Source organism: Sciurus vulgaris, assembly GCF_902686455.1.
Source record: "Sciurus vulgaris genome assembly, chromosome: 14".
Classification (NCBI taxonomy): Eukaryota; Metazoa; Chordata; class Mammalia; order Rodentia; family Sciuridae; genus Sciurus; species Sciurus vulgaris.
The window spans coordinates 44533712-44550076 of NC_136475.1; the positions used below are offsets into that span (position 1 = coordinate 44533712).

The 16365-nt window shown below is 36.7% G+C and overlaps 1 protein-coding gene across 8 annotated transcripts in view; it reads left to right on the forward strand.

The window, feature by feature from the left end:
• Positions 1 to 16365, forward strand: part of WDPCP (WD repeat containing planar cell polarity effector) — a 390926-nt gene that overhangs the window by 220238 nt on the left and 154323 nt on the right. For all 8 annotated transcript variants that reach the window (XR_013758962.1, XM_079109698.1, XM_079109695.1 and 5 more), the window contains one exon: positions 4920 to 4983. Coding sequence is in view for 7 of the 8 variants with exons in the window: in XM_079109698.1 (XP_078965824.1) it covers positions 4920 to 4983 (64 nt within the window). In the remaining variant the exon portion in view is untranslated. The remainder of the gene's footprint in view (positions 1 to 4919; positions 4984 to 16365) is intronic.

Genomic DNA, 16365 nt, shown 5'->3' on the forward strand with positions numbered 1-16365 from the left:
CATTATCCAACTGTCAGCTGCATATAAAAGGGGAAGCTTTGGGAGGTGATGAAAAGTCATATGTATCTTGATTATGGTTAGAATAATGTTCTGATATACACTTGTTTAAAGTCTTTGGACTACTTATTTAAAATGAGTGAATTTTATTGTAAATAAATTGTACCTCAATAGGTGGTAAAAACATCCAAGATATCTTTCCTGGAATAAATGACTAAAATTTACATATTCAAAGAACACACAGTTATAGAAAATATCCTAGTAAAATAGACTTTCAAGTAAAGTATCCTGTGAGCCTCAAGGCAAAAACATTTAATCATTTTGAAAGGGCCTGGGATATAATTCAGAGGTAACGTACTTGTCTAGCCATGTGCTAGGCCCTGGGTTTGATCTCCATAACTGCAAATATATAAATTAACTAATTAAAAAAAAAACAAACAGGTTAACAACAGATCTAGAGATTCAAGGCAATCCCTATTAAAATCCTAATGACATTTTTCACAGAAACAGAAAAAACAATCCTAAAATTTCTTGTGAAACCAGAAAGTTTCTAAATGGCTAACACAATCTTGAAAAAGAAAAAAGGGGAAAAAAAAGCTAGAGGCATCATACTTGCTGGTTTTCAAATTATATTACAAAGTAATAAAAATAGAATGATACTTGTATAAAAACAGGCACATGGACCAACAGAACAGAATTAAAAGCCCAGAAATAAATCTACACATACATACACGATTAACCAATTTTCAAAAAAGATGCCCAGAATATAAATTGGGAAAGGATAGTCTCTCTCTCTCTCTCTCTCTTTTTTTTTTTTTTTTTTTTTTTTGTGGTGTTGGGGATTGAACCCAGGGCCTTGTGCATGTGAGGCAAGCACTCTACCAACCGAGCTATATCCCCAGTTCCAGGATAGTCTCTTTAGTAAATGTTGAGGAAACTGGATGTCCACATTCAAGACAATGAAGTTGGATCCTTATATAATACACAAAAGTCAACTCAAACTGGGTTAAAGACTTAAATATAAAACCTGATACTGTCAAACTCTAGAATACAATAAGTAGGTAAATCTCCCTGACATTGGTTTTGGTAGTGGATTTGACATCAGAAGAACAGGCAACAAAAGGAAAAATAATTAAATTGGACTACATCAAACAAAAAACTTTTTATACTGCAATGAAAACAACCAACAAAATGAGAAGGCAACATATTGAATAGAGAAAATATTTGCAAACCATATATTTGATAAGGGTTTAATATCCAAAATATATGCAGAACTCATTACAACTTGTCCTCCCCAAAATATATAATGGACAAATGACTTGAATAGACATTCTTCCAAAGAAGATATATAAATAGCTAATAAGAATTTGAAAGGATGCCTAACATCACTAATCATTAGGGAAAGGCAAATTAAAACCACAATGAGATATCACCTCAAACCTATTAGGATATCTCTTTATCAAAAACTCTGAGCCATAACAGGAGTTGGCAAGAATTTAGATAAAAGTTCATTTCAGGTGGGAATGTAAATTGTTATAGCCATTGTAGAAAACAGTATGACGTTCTTCAAAAAATTAGAAATAAAACTACCCTATTTTCTAGTGTCTCACTTATCTGGATATAAGTCCAAAGAAAATCACTGTCTTGAAGATGATATTATAGCCAAGATGTGGAAACAATCTAATTGATAACAAATATTCATTTAAGGAAAATTTAAACTATACATATATTTGCAATGTAATATTTAGCCTTTAATAAGAAAGAAATCTTGCCATTTGCAACATGGATGAACTTGTAGAGCATTTTGCTAAGTGAAGTGAGACACAAAGAACATGATCTCACTTGCTGTGAAACCTTAAGAAAAAATCATAGTAATAAAGAGTAGAATGGTGGTCATCAGGGACTGGAAAGTAGGGGAAAAAAATATTGGTCAAAGGGTACCAAGATTTTTTTTAAAAGGAAAGGTCCTTGAAGGGAAGAAGGAAATAATGAAAAAAAATTGTGAAACACTGCTACAGAAACAGCACATGAATATCTATAAAATTCACAGTATCAGTCTCATTTACAAAGCAAATTAGGATGTTATATAAAGATTAGTCAATCTCTATTTCCTAACAAATAAGAAAAAAATGAAATACTTCTGAAGTTTTAATATCATCTACACCATTCATTACATTGTAGTATAATCAATGAAACTGATTTACTTGCCAAATTACTTAACAAAGGAATGTTATTTATCTTTGGAGAGGGAGAGGAAGATAGATAGATCAAGATCCTTTGACAACATGGATGAATCTGGAGGTTGTTACGCTAAATAAAATAAGCCATACAGTAGGACTAATACTACATACCATCCCACTTACTTAAGGAATCTATAGTCAAACTCATAGAAGCATTGAGTAGAATGGTTGCTGCTGGGCCCAGGGGAGAAAACCAGAGTACTGTATGTATAAAATTGCTTACGTGCAAGATTAATAAGTCCTAGAGACCTAATATACAGCATTGTACCTATCGTTTAAAATACTGTATTATATATAATGATTTGCTAAGTGCATAGATTTTATATTGGAGTTTGTATCACAAAAGTGAAAAAGAGGATGCATGAAAATAAAGGGTGTGGAGCTCAAGAAAGAGATGGATCCTAGAGATACACTTTTGAGAGTCATTTATGTAATTGGTTTTCATTGTCATGGTACTGATAAGGCTATTGAGGAGATTGGAGTGTGTAGAAATAAAAGCCACCATAGAACACCAACTTCACTGTGAGGTAGAGAAATGTGAACTAGAAAAGAAGACTAAGAAGATTTTATCTAAGTGGGCAAGCCGAGAAAGTAGAGGGGCAGTTTATAGGATTAGATATGGCCAAAGATCAGAACTTATGGGCTGGGGTTGTGGCTCAGTGGTAGAGTGCTTGCCTAGGCATGTGTTAGGCACTGAATTCAGTTCTCAGCACTGCATATAAATAAAGGTCCAACAACAACTAAAAAAATTTTTTTAAATCTTTTTTAAAAAAGATGAGAACTTATGTTTAACTTAATTATTTGAAGATGGATGGTTACTGTTGCCAGAATAGTTATAGTGGAGTATGCCAATGCAAAATGGCAGTGAAGGCATGGACAAGTAGTTACAGCTGGCTGATTGTCTGACCTCTTCTGTGCTAAATTTTACCTCCCCTGAGTATATAATAAATCAGTAAACTTCCAGGTACAAAACACTCTTCATCCACAAAAATAAAAGTAATTTCTTCATGATCTTGAACAATTGAGCAGCATTCAGATGAATACTGGAGGTACTGGGAAGAATGAGCAAGGAGGAGATGGGGTAACAATCATCAAATACAGTTACACAGGGGCTGCAACACCGTAGTAGGTGGACCACCAAGTCATAGGCTAACAACTATGGGCAGGACTCAGTCACTAACCAGCACAAGATCTTAGGAGAAGAACTTTATTCAGGAGCAATGGAGTACATGTCACATAGTCACAGGAAGCTACTCTGTCTTTACTGAGTATAACACTGTCTTTTATATACTTCAGTTAAATGAGCCATACATCATAAAGGTTAAACCTTGCATAAGCAGTTACTAGCCTATTTGGTAGACTATAGGTTGGTTATAGGAAGGAAAAAACCACTGTTTCACAGACCGCAGAAGAATATCCTGTTCACAGAACACAGGAGAGGAAAATGGGGCCTGAAAAGGGGGGCTAGGTGTGGTTAGTGTGCCAACCACAGTCTCTAGGCTCAGTGTGCTGAGCCCTGAGAGCCTCTCACATAGGCAACGTAAGCCTCTCTCCATTTCATGTCCCACAAAACACAACATGGAAATTGTACCTGTTTCAGGTTTTAAAAGTTTTAGACTTAATGGCTCACATACAATATTAACAAGTCTTATTTATTTTAATTTTAGTTGTTCAACTAATAAAATATATGTAATATATTAATATTCAATACTTGTTATTTTTATTTGAAATCTTATCTTTTCTACCTCTGTATTTTACAATATAAAATAGAGAATAGAGAATAACTTACATACCTGCTTGTTCCTACAGTCAAACTGACGGTTACATCTATATAAATCTTAGACAAAATAAAGACCACCTTTTATTCCAAAAACCTGTGCATTTATGACATACTTTTTGTTCTAGGTCTTAAACTTTCTGTAGAAATAATTCAATTAAACTGTAACGTTCTCATGTATATTTGCCTAGAATTAAACTTTCACAAAGAAAATCATCAAAATTTTACTTAAGGGAAAGTACGATTATGGAAAAGTGTAGAAAAGTATGTTTTAAAAATTTAGAAAACATTTATATTGCTCTTTTATAACAGCCTGGAATTTCTTTTCAAATATAAAGTTTTTGAATAATGCAACATTTAACTTCCCAACTTTTACCTAAGAAACACAAAATTATGATGTGATTAATTGCTCTTATCCTGCTTTATTCCCTATATCCTCATAATTTTCTTTTATAAAACAATGAAGTAAGCCAGGCGCAGTGGCACACACCTGTAATCCCAGCAGCTTAGTCGGCTGAGGCGGGAGGATTGCTAGTTCAAAGCCAGCCTCAGCAACTTGGCAAGACCCTGTCTCTAAAATATAAAAAGAACTGGGGGATGTGGCTCAGTGACAAAGTGCCCTGGATTCAATCCCTCGTACCAAAAAATAAAACAAACCCCAAAAAACAATGAAGTAAAAATTATGAAGATATACTTTCCAGGCTGTCATTTCCCATATTCAGCAATGTCTGCTTGAGTTTGTGCTTCATTTCATAAATGGAAGATCTTAGTAGGCCGAATCCCTTCTCTTTGAAAATATGTTTTCCTTCAGAAGAATCAAATAATACTGAATAAATACATTAAACAGCTCTATCCTTTTATATGTTTTGTTCACAACTAACACATCTTTCTTTTCTTCCTTATAGGTACCAGAGATTTGAAAAGGCATTTCTCCTAGCTGTTGACATTGGTGCTCGAGACCTGTTTATGGTGAGTCATTCCCTGAGATGATTTTGTGCCTTCCTTCAGTTCTAAGGCTGAGTAAGTTGTCAGCTTTTGTGACCATTAAAAAGGATTAGTGTCATTTGCAGCCTTAGACACATGGTGGGAAAGCATTATTCCATCTTGGTTTGTAGCTTCCTTCCTGAAACTGGTCAATAGCCATCTAGTATCTTTTGACTTGTTGACATTTTCCTTGCCAGGGCCCAAAGAATCTTTTATATTTTCTAAGAATTTATAATTCTTGAATTTTTCTCCTCATGTACCTTGATGTGAGGGTATGACACCTTTCTATATAATAAGCTTAAATATCTTTCTAATCCATTCTCTGAAGAAGTGGAATACAGCTACAGAAGACAGGAAACAGGGCAAAAAAAAAAAAAAAGTCTCATAGATCTTGAATGTACTCAATCCATTCTCTGAAGAAGTGGAATACAGCTACAGAAGACAGGACACAGGGCAAAAAAAAAAAAAGTCTCAGATCTTGAATGTGCTCAGTATGTCCCTTATATTTTAGTGAAAAGTAACAAATTGTAAATGTTCTCACAGGTATTTTTAAAGTAACCATAGTACAAAGTATATCTAAGAAGTTATAAATTCACATATACTCTAGTTCTTTCATTTATTAGTATAGAACAGTACAATTAACCGGGATTTCTTACAGATCCTTGTGCTCTGTAACAGATTCTTCTTGTTTTCTAAGATCCTGTGCCACAGTTAGGTCAGGTGAACAAATTCTTTTCTGATTTCCCAGCATGTTCTACCCCATAACAATTTGATTGTTTTCAAAGAAACAATAGAGCAAAAGCTTCTTGAAAACAAGAAAAAGTGCTGGAAGGCTCTTTTACCTGAATCTTTTAATGCTAAGAAGACATTTTGTAGTTTAAGATTTTATGCTCTTTTTGTTTGGTTTGGTTGATTGTTTTAGTACTGGAGATTTAGCCCGGGGGTACTTTACCACTGAACTACATCCCCAGTCATTTTTAAAACTTTTTGTTTTGAGACAGAGTCTAAACTGCTTAGGCTTGTCTTGAGTCTCTGGAATTACAGGTGTGCACTGCCATGCCTGACTAGCTTTTATTTTTTATGTTTCTATGGGTTCATTACATTAACTTGTATTGAGTTTGATAATTAAATCTAAATTTACATCATTCAGTTATACTGTATTTTCATTGATCATGAAAAAATGAACAGATGCAAATGAAAAAACAAATTTAATTTATCCAGAGGCCTGTAGCCTATATTCTAGGAACTCTTATCTCTTGAAAATAAAATGTATGTAACATAAACAGGATTATCCCTACTTAAAAATGATTTTCTATGCTTATAATATCTCTTCCTTAGGGACTAAAAATAATATCGAAGAGGTCACAAAAAAGAAACATCTGTTAACCTGAAAATAGTGCTTTTTGCATTAATATTTATCAGTGATAAAGAGGTTCAAGACATATAACATGACAAGAAAGTTGATATGGGATTGTGTTTTTAACATATCAGATGTGCAAACAGTTTTAGTTCTTCCTTTACAACTTGGATGTCTTTTATTTTTCTTGCTTAATTATTCTGACTAGAACTTTCTGGTACTACATTGAATAAAAGTGTCAAAAGTGGGAAAAGTTTTGAGTTTTTCACCATGAAGTGTGATGTTCACTGTGGGGTTTTCATGTGTAGCTTTTACACATCATGTGGAAGTAGTTTCTCTCAATCCTAATTTGTTAATAGTTTTTATCATGAAAATGTGGTTATTTTGTCCAATATTCCTTCTACCTCAACTGAGACATTTATGCAGTTTTCTACCTTTCCTTCTATTTATGTGGCGTTTTATACTGATCAGTGTTGATATGTTCGACAATCCTTGCATTCCAGGAATGAATCCCACTTGGACATGGTGCATACTCCTTTTACTATGTTGCAAAATTCAGTTTACTGTTATTTTTGTTGAACATTTTTGTATCAATGTTGTTAAGAGATAATGGCTGTAGTTTTCTTTTGTTTTTGTCTAGCTTTGATATTAGGGTAATGCTGGCCTTAAAGAATGAGCTAGGAAAAGTTCCCCTCTTCAATTTTTTTGGATGATTTGAGGAGGATTGGCATTATTTTTTCTTTAAATGTTTGGTGTAATTCACAAGCAGAACCATTAGTTGGAGGCCTTTTCTTTGTCAGATTTTTTGATTATTGATTCAATCTCTTACCACTTCCAGATCTGTCCAGATTTTCTGTTTCTTGATTTGGTCTTGGTGGGCTTTGTTTTTAGCAATTTTTCCTTTTCATGTATGTTATCCAGTCTGTCTGTTGGCACACAGTTGCTTATATTACTCCCATAATCCTTTTCATTTCTGTAGGATTAGTAGTAGTAGTAATATCCCCATTGTATGATTTTAGTCTTCTCCCTTTTATTCTTGGTTAACAGTTTGTTGATCTTACTGATTTTTAAAAATAACCAACATTTGGTATCATGGATCTCTATTTTGTTTATCTCTGTTCTAATCCTTATTAATTTCTTCCTTCTGCTGGCTTTGGGTTTAGATTGTTGTTCTTTTTTCTATGTTAAGTTCAGCTATTGATTTGAGATCTTTCTTACTTTTTAATGTAAGGATTTGTAACTTTCACCCATAGCACTCCTTTTACTATATCCTATGTTTAGCTAAGGTTCTCTGCAGCTTCTTAACTTCTCAGTCACTACTTTCTGTTAACTTTCACAGCCTCTTGGCCATAAATTGTAAGTTCTCAAATGTTTAGAAAAGGAAAAGCAAGACCAAATCTCAAGCTTCTCTCTCTGGGTTTCACTTCTTTCTAGTATCTTGGTCCCCCAAATACTCACTGCCTTAGTAGTTCTAACACAGAACTAAAAAGAAAAAAAAAAATCATCCATATTTCCTATGTGCTCTTAACAGGAGTATAACCTTATCTACTATAACTGGAACCAAACATTCTGCAGTATAGTTTTGGAAAGTGAGTGAAGTGTTAAACTTGGCATTAGCTGCTTTCCCATTCTGGATAACTTCCTGAAGTGTGCTATTGTTTGAACTATTAATCACTAAAAACTTTAAATGTCACAAATTCTACTTTTAAGCATGATATATCATCAATTTTATGCCCAAAATGAATCAAATATAAAATATTGCATATATTAAGGTTTGTCACTAAATTATAGAAAAAGCACTAGAGAAAAACCCTAATTTTTAAAAGTTTCTCCTTTTTAAGAATGTAAAAAAAATAAAATTTTAGCTGTTCTAGCAATTTAAGAATTGTTTTAATCCTTTAATAATGCATGTCTTTTCTCTTAATAATAGAAGATGTTTATATTTATGCCTGCTTAAATTTATAGACTATCTTACTCAAGGGCATGCCAAGTACATTATGATTATCAGCAACAAAATGAATACGTCTCCCCAAATTAAAGGAGCTAGTTTTTAATGATCATCTGCTGTATACAAGAGGCTTTTTCTTATTTAATTCCTACTAGTAATTCTAACCCATAGAATTATTATACCCATTTTATAGTTGACAAAACTGATTATAAGGAAAATTAAGCAAAAACTAAGCAAAGCTGTGATTCAGACCCAGTGTATTTAACTCTACAATTCATGCCATTTCCAATTACACCAAAGTTCATTTTTTTTTTTTATTGTAAACAAATGGGATACATGTTGTTTCTCTGTTTGTACATGGCGTAAAGGCATACCATTTGTGTAATCATAAATTTACATAGAGTAATGTTGTTTGATTCATTCTGTTATTTTTTCCCTTCCCCCCACCCCTCCCACCCCTCTTTACCCTCTATACAGTACTTCCTTCCTCCATACTTGCCCCCCTCCCTAACCCTAACTCTAACCCTAACACTAACCCTTCCCTCCCCCCCATTATATGTGATCCTCCACTTATTAGCGATATCATTCGTCCTTTGGCTTTTTGAGATTGGCTTATCTCACTTAGCATGATATTCTCCAATTTCATCCATTTGCCTGCAAATGCCATAATTTTATCATTCTTTATGGCTGAGTAATATTCCATTGTATATATATACCACAGTTTCTTTATCCATTCATCAATTGAAGGGCATCTAGGTTGGTTCCACAGTCTGGCTATTGTGAATTGAGCAGCTATGAACATTGATGTGGCTGTGTCTCTGTAGTATGCTGATTTTAAGTCCTTTGGGTATAGGCCAAGGAGTGGGATAGGTGGGTCAAATGGTGGTTCCATTCCAAGTTTTCTGAGGAATCTCCATACTGCTTTCCAGAGTGGCTGCACTAATTTGCAGCCCCACCAGCAATGTATGAGTGTACCTTTCTCTCCACATCCTCGCCAACACCTGTTGTTGCTCGTATTCTTGATAATCGCCATTCTAATTGGGGTGAGATGGAATCTTAGGGTGGTTTTGATTTGCATTTCTCTTATTACTAGAGATGTTGAACATTTTGTCATATGTTTGTTGATTGCTTGTAGATCTTCTTCTGTGAAGTGTCTATTCATTTCCTTAGCCCATTTGTCGACTGGATTATTTGAATTCTTGGAGTAAAGTTTTTTGAGTTCTTTATAGATTCTGGAGATTAGTGCTCTATCTGAAGTATGATTGGCAAAGATATTCTCCCATTCTGTAGGCTCTTTCTTCGCATTGCTGATAGTTTCCTTTGCTGAGAGAAAGCTTTTTAGTTTGAATCTATACCAGTGGTTGATTCTAGCTTTTATTTCTTGTACTATGGGAGTCCTGTTAAGGAAGTCTGATCCTAGATCAACAAGGTGAAGATTTGGACCTACTTTTTCTTCTATAATCTGCAGGGTCTCTGGTCTGATTCCGAGGTCCTTAATCCATTTTGAGTTTAGTTTCGTGCATGGTGAGAGATATGGGTTTAGTTTCATTCTGTTGCATATGGATTTCCAATTCTCCCAGCACCATTTGTTGAAGAGGCTATCTTTTCTCCATTGCATATTTTTGGCCCCTTTGTCTAGTATGAGAAAATTGTATTTATTTGGGTTTGTGTCCGTGTCCTCTATTCTATACCATTGATCTACCTTTCTATTTTGATACCAATACCATGCCGTTTTTGTTACTATTGCTTTGTAGTAGAGTTGAAGATCTGGTATTGCAATACCCCGTTTGACTCTTCCTGCTAAGTATTGCTTTAGCTATTCTGGGTTTCTTATTCTTCCAGATGAATTTCATAATTGCTTGCTCTATTTCTGTAAGGTACGTCATTGGGATTTTAATTGGAATTGCATTGAATTTGTATAGCACTTTAGGTAGTATGGCCATTTTGACAATATTAATTCTTCCTATCCAAGAACATGGAAGATCTTTCCATCTTCTAAGGTGTTCTTTAATTTCTTTCTTTAGTGTTGTATAGTTCTCATTGTAGAGGTCTTTCACCTCTTTTGTGAGATTGATTCCCAAGTATTTTATTTTTTTCGAGGCTATTGTGAATGGGGTAGTTTTCCTAATTTCTCTTTCTGAAGATTCATCACTTATGTATAAAAATGCGTTGGATTTATGGGCATTGATCTTGTAACCTGCTACTTTACTGAATTCACTTATGAGTTCTAAGAGTTTTCTGGTGGAATTTCCAGGTTCCCCTAAATATATAATCATGTCATCAGCGAACAGGGATAGTTTGAGTTCTTCTTTCCCAATTCGTATCCTTTTAATCTCTTTGGTTTCTCTAATTGCTCTGGCCAGAGTCTCAAGAACGATGTTGAATAGAAGTGGTGAAAGAGGGCATCCCTGCCTTGTTCCAGTTTTTAGGGGGAATGCTTTCAGTTTTTCACCATTTAGAATATTAGCCATGGGCTTAGCATAAATGGCCTTTACAATGTTAAGGAATGTTCCCACTATCCCTATTTTTTCTAGTGTTTTAAGCATGAAGGGGTGCTGTATTTTATCAAATGCTTTTTCTGCATCTATTGAAATAATCATGTGATTCTTGACTTTAAGTCTATTAATGTGGTGAATTGCGTTTATTGATTTCCTGATGTTGATGCATCCCTGGGATGAAACCAACTTGATCATGGTGCACTATCTTTTTAATATGTTTTTGTATGCGATTTGCTAAAATTTTGTTGAGAATTTTTGCATCGATCTTCATTAAGGATATTGGTCTGAAATTTTCTTTCCTTGATGAGTCTCTGTCTGGTTTAGGTATCAGGGTGATATTGGCTTCATAGAATGAGTTTGGGAGGGTTCCCTCCTCTTCTATTTTATGGAATACTTTGAGAAGTATTGGAATGAGCTCTTCTTTAAAGGTTTTATAGAACTCGGCTGAGAACCCATCAAGTCCCGGACTTTTCTTTGTTGGTAGGCTTTTGATGACTTCTTCTATTTCAGTACTTGAAATTGGTCTATTTAAGTTGTGTATGTCCTCCTCGTTCAGTTTAGGCAATTCATATGTCTCTAGAAACCTGTTGATGCCTTCAAAATTTTCTATTTTGTTGGAGTATAGATTTTCAGAATAGCTTCTAATTATGTTTTGTATTTCAATCCTGTCTGTTGTGATATTTCCTTGTTCATTCCGAATTTTAGTGATTTGGGTTTTCTCTCGTCTTTTCTTTGTTAGTGTGGCTAAAGGTTTATCAATTTTGTTTATTTTTTCGAAGAACCAACTATTTATTTTGTCAATTTTTTGTATTGTTTCTTTTGTTTCAATTTCATTGATTTCAGCTCTGAGTTTAACTATTTCCTGTCTTCTACTACTTTTGGTGCTATTCTGTTCTTCTTTTTCTAGGGCTTTGAGCTGTAGTGTTAGGTCGTTTATTTGTTGAGTTTTACTTCTTTTATTAAATGCGCTCCATGAAATAAATTTCCCTCGAAGTACTGCTTTCATAGTGTCCCAGAGATTTTGATATGATGTTTCTTTGTTCTCATTTACCTCAAAGAATTTTTTAATTTCCTTCCTAATATCTTCTGTTATCCATTCATCATATAATAGCATATTGTTTAATCTCCAAATGTTGGAGTAGTTTCTGTGTTTTACTCTTTCATTTATTTCTAACTTCAATCCATTATGATCTGATAGAATACATGCTAGTGTCTCTATCTTCTTGTATTTGCTAACATTAGCTTTGTGGCATAATATATGGTCTATTTTAGAGAAGGATCCATGTGCTGCTGAGAAGAAAGTGTATTTGCTCTTGGTTGGATGGTATATTCTATAAATGTCCGTTAAGTCTAAATTATTGATTGTGTTATTGAGATCTATGGTTTCTTTGTTCAATTTTTGTCTGGAAGATCTGTCCAGTGGTGAGAGAGGCGTGTTAAAATCACCTAGTATTATTGTGTTATGGTCTATTTGGTTTCTGAAATTGAGAAGGATTTGTTTGACATACATGGATGAGCCACTGTTTGGGGCATAGATGTTTATGATTGTTATATCTTGCTGATTTATGCTTCCCTTAAGCAGTATGAAATGACCTTCTTTATCCCTTCTGACTAACTTTGGCTTGAAGTCCACATTATCGGAAATGAGGATGGATACTCCAGCTTTTTTGCTGAGTCCATGTGCATGGTATGTTTTTCCCCATCCTTTCACCTTTAATCTATGGGTATCTTTTTCTATGAGGTGAGTCTCTTGCAGGCAACATATTGTTGGATCTTTCTTTTTAATCCAATCTGCCAGTCTATGTCTTTTGATTGATGAATTCAGGCCATTAACATTCAGGGTTATTATAGAGATATGATTTGGTTTCCCGGTCATTTGGTTCATTTTTTAAATTTTATTTATTTATTTGTTTGACACAACTTGTTTCCTCCTTTATTTGACAATTCCTTTAGGATAATTCCTCCCTTTGCTGTTTTGCTTCTTTGTTTTTCATCTCTTCCTCATGGAATATTTTGCTGAGAAAGTTCTGTAATGCTGGCTTTCTTTTTGTAAATTCTTTTAGCTTTTGTTTATCATGGAAGGATTTTATTTCATTGTCAAATTTGAAGGTAAGTTTTGCTGGGTATAAGATTCTTGTTTGGCATCCATTTTCTTTCAGGGCTTGAAAAATGTTGTTCCAGGCCCTTCTAGCTTTTAGGGTCTGGATTGAAAAATCTGCTGATATCCGTATTGGTTTCCCCCTGAATATAATTTGGTTCTTTTCTCTCACAGCCTTTAATATTCTGTCTTTATTTTGTATGTTAGGTATTTTCATTATAATGTGCCTTGGTGTGGATCTGTTGTAATTTTGTGTATTTGGAGTTCTATAAGCCTCTTGAACTTGATTTTCCATTTCATTCTTCAGATTTGGGAAATTTTCTGATATTATTTCATTGAATAGGTTGTTCATTCCTTTGCCTTGTTTCTCTAGGCCTTCCTCAATCCCAATAATTCTTAAATTTGGCCTTTTCATGATATCCCATAGTTCTTGTAGATTCTGTTCATGATTTCTTACCATCTTCTCTGTTTGTTCAACTTTGTTTTCAAGATTAAATATTTTGTCTTCAATGTCTGAGGTTCTGTCTTCCAGGTGTTCTATCCTATTGGATATGCTTTCTATGGAGTTCTTAATTTGGTTTATTGTTTCCTTCATGTCAAGGATTTCTATTTGGTTTTTTTTCAATATCTCTAACTCTTTATTGAAATGATCTTTTGCTTCCTGTATTTGCTCTTTTAACTGTCGATTGGTGCGATCAATCAATGCTTGCATTTGCTCTTTCATCTCATCATTCAGTGCGTGCATTTGCTCTTTCATCTCATCGTTTGCTTCTCTGATCATTTTAATTATGTACATTCTGAACTCCTTTTCTGTCATTTCTTCTGCCATGCTGTCACTGGGTTTTATTGATGTAACATCTAGATTTGTTTGCGGCATTTTCTTTCCTTGTTTTCTCATGTCGTTCAGGTATCAGTGGACCGCTGAGATATTACAGATTTCCTCTATTGACTTACAATGTCCTTGAAGATTTCTATATATATCCCCTCTTAGCCTTCAGTAGGCTGAAGTCTTGGAGGGAGTTGATAATGTGGTACGCCACAAGGAAGCTGCCTCTCTAGGAGTGGTGGCCTTAAGGTGGGGTATATTCCCTGTTAGTGGGCAGAGGTGCCTCCACTTGTTGACCAGTGGTCATCCAAAGGGGAACTAGGCTGCAGGCTGAGGCAAGGCCTGTTTGGTCCTGTGTCTCTGGTTTTACCGTCCTTTTGGGGAAACCTCACCCAGCAGGGAAGACTCACCCAGTGGGGAGGTCTCACTGGTCAGTTCCCCTCCTAGAGGTTCCCCTCAATTTACAGCTACCCCCTGGGCTGGGCTGCCTTCCTCTGCATAGTTCCCAGGGGCCCGGCCCTACCTCCTGAGCCTGGGAGCCTCACCCTTCACAGATGAATCTCCTTAGGCTGCCGCTCCTCAGAGAATCTGCCCGCAGTCCTGGAACCTTCGCTCCGCCCCTAAGCGTATCTCTGTGTGGCTCTTCCACCAAGAAGCCTCCTAGATCTTGGGACCCTGCTCTGCACCTAATCGCCTGACTATGCGGCCCCTCCTCTGAGCAGCCACCTGGGGCCCCGTACAATCGCTCTGTGTCAAAGAGACCTGCCGCACGCCTCTTCCTCCAAACAGCCGCCCAGTATTCCGGTGCGGTCACTAGGAGTCTGAGCAACTCACTGCGTGCCTCCTCCTCCCACCAACCGCCCGTAGCCCTGGGCAATCACTCCGAGTCGAAGTGACCCTCCCCGTTCCTCCTCCTCCTCCAGGTAACCCCCCGAGTGTTCAGGAATGGTCGCTCTGAGTGGCTCTGAATCCACGTGACCCGCTGCACGCGTCCTCTGGGCAACCGCCCGGAGCTCTGGTGCAGCCACTCGAGATCAAGCGACCCACCGCGCTCCTCCTCCAGGCAGTCCCCCTGTGTTCAGGAGCGGTCGCTTTAAGTCCAAACAACTCACCACTCGCCTCTTCCTCTGATCAGCCGCCTGGAGCTCTAATGCAGTCACTGCGAGTCCAAACGACCCGCTGCGCTCCTCCTCCTCCTCCTCCTCAGGGCAGGCCCCGGTGTTCAGAAGCGGTCTATGTCCAAACAGCTCGCCGCGCCGCTTCTCCTCTGGCAACCGCCTGTAGCTCTGGTGTAGTCACTCCGAATCCAAGTGTCCCCGCTCCTCCTCCTCCTCCTCAGGGCAGGCCCCGGTGTTCAGAAGCGGTCTGAGTCTAAACAGCTCTCCTCGCCTCTCCTCCCCTGGGCAGCTGCCGGAGCCCCAGTGGTTGCTCCAAGTCTCAGCGCTGTGCTGAGTGGCCTCCTCTACGACGCTCCCAGTTGTCCGTGTTCACTGCTCCAGCGGGGGGAGGGGGGTGTCTCGCCGGGCAGCTCTACTTCACAAAGTTCCCTGCGTTCCAGTACTACCGCCCCATCCGGGACGCCTCCCCAACAGGAGAGAGTCACCCTGCTGCTTTGAGTTGGTCCCAAGTCTCTCAATATCTCCTCTTTTGAATCCTGAGTCCTGGAGCAACATGAAATGCAGCCACCCTCTAGTCCGCCATCTTGAAACCCCCCCGAGATCTGTGTTTCTTTGTTCAATTTTTGTTTGGAAGATCTGTCCAGTGGTGAGAGAGGTGTTTTAAGTCACTTAGTATTATTTGATTTCTGGAATTGAGAAGGATTTGTTTGACATACCTGGATGAGCCACTTGTTGGGGCATAGATATTTATGATTCTTATGTCTTGCTGATTTATGCTTCCCTTAAGCAGTATGAAATGGCCTTCTTTATCTCTTCTGACTAACTTTGGCTTGAAGTCCACATTATCTGAAATGAGGATGGATACTCCGGCTTTTTGGCTGAGTGCATGGTATGTTTTTTCCTATCCTTTTACCTTTAGTTTGTGGGTATCTCTATGGGATGAGTCTCTTGCAGGCAGCATATTGTTGGCTTTTTCTTTTTAATCCAATCTGCCAGTCTATGTCTTTTGATTGATGAGTTTAGGCCATTAACATTCAGGGTTATTATTAAAATATGATTTGTATTCCTGGTCATTTGGCTCATTTTTGTTTTTTGACATGACTTGGTTTCTCCTTTATTTGGCTATTCCTTTAGGGTAGTTCACTCCTTTGCTGATTTCCATCATTGTTTTTCATCTCTTCCTCATGGAATATTTTGCTGAGAATGTTCTGTAGTGCTGTCTTTTTTTCTGTAAATTCTTTTAGCTTTTGTTTATCATGGAAGGATTTTATTTCATCATCAAATTTGCTGGGTATAAGATTCTTAGTTGGCATCCATTTTCTTTCAGGGCTTGAATAATGTTGATTCGGGCCCTTCTAGCTTTTAGGGTCTGGATTGAAAAATCTGCTGATATCCGTATTGGTTTCCCCCTATAATATAATTTGAATTTTTTTTTCTCTCGCAGCCTTTAAAATTCTGTCTTCATTTTGTATGTTAGGTATTTTCATTATAATGTATCTTGGTGTGGGTCTATTGTAATTTT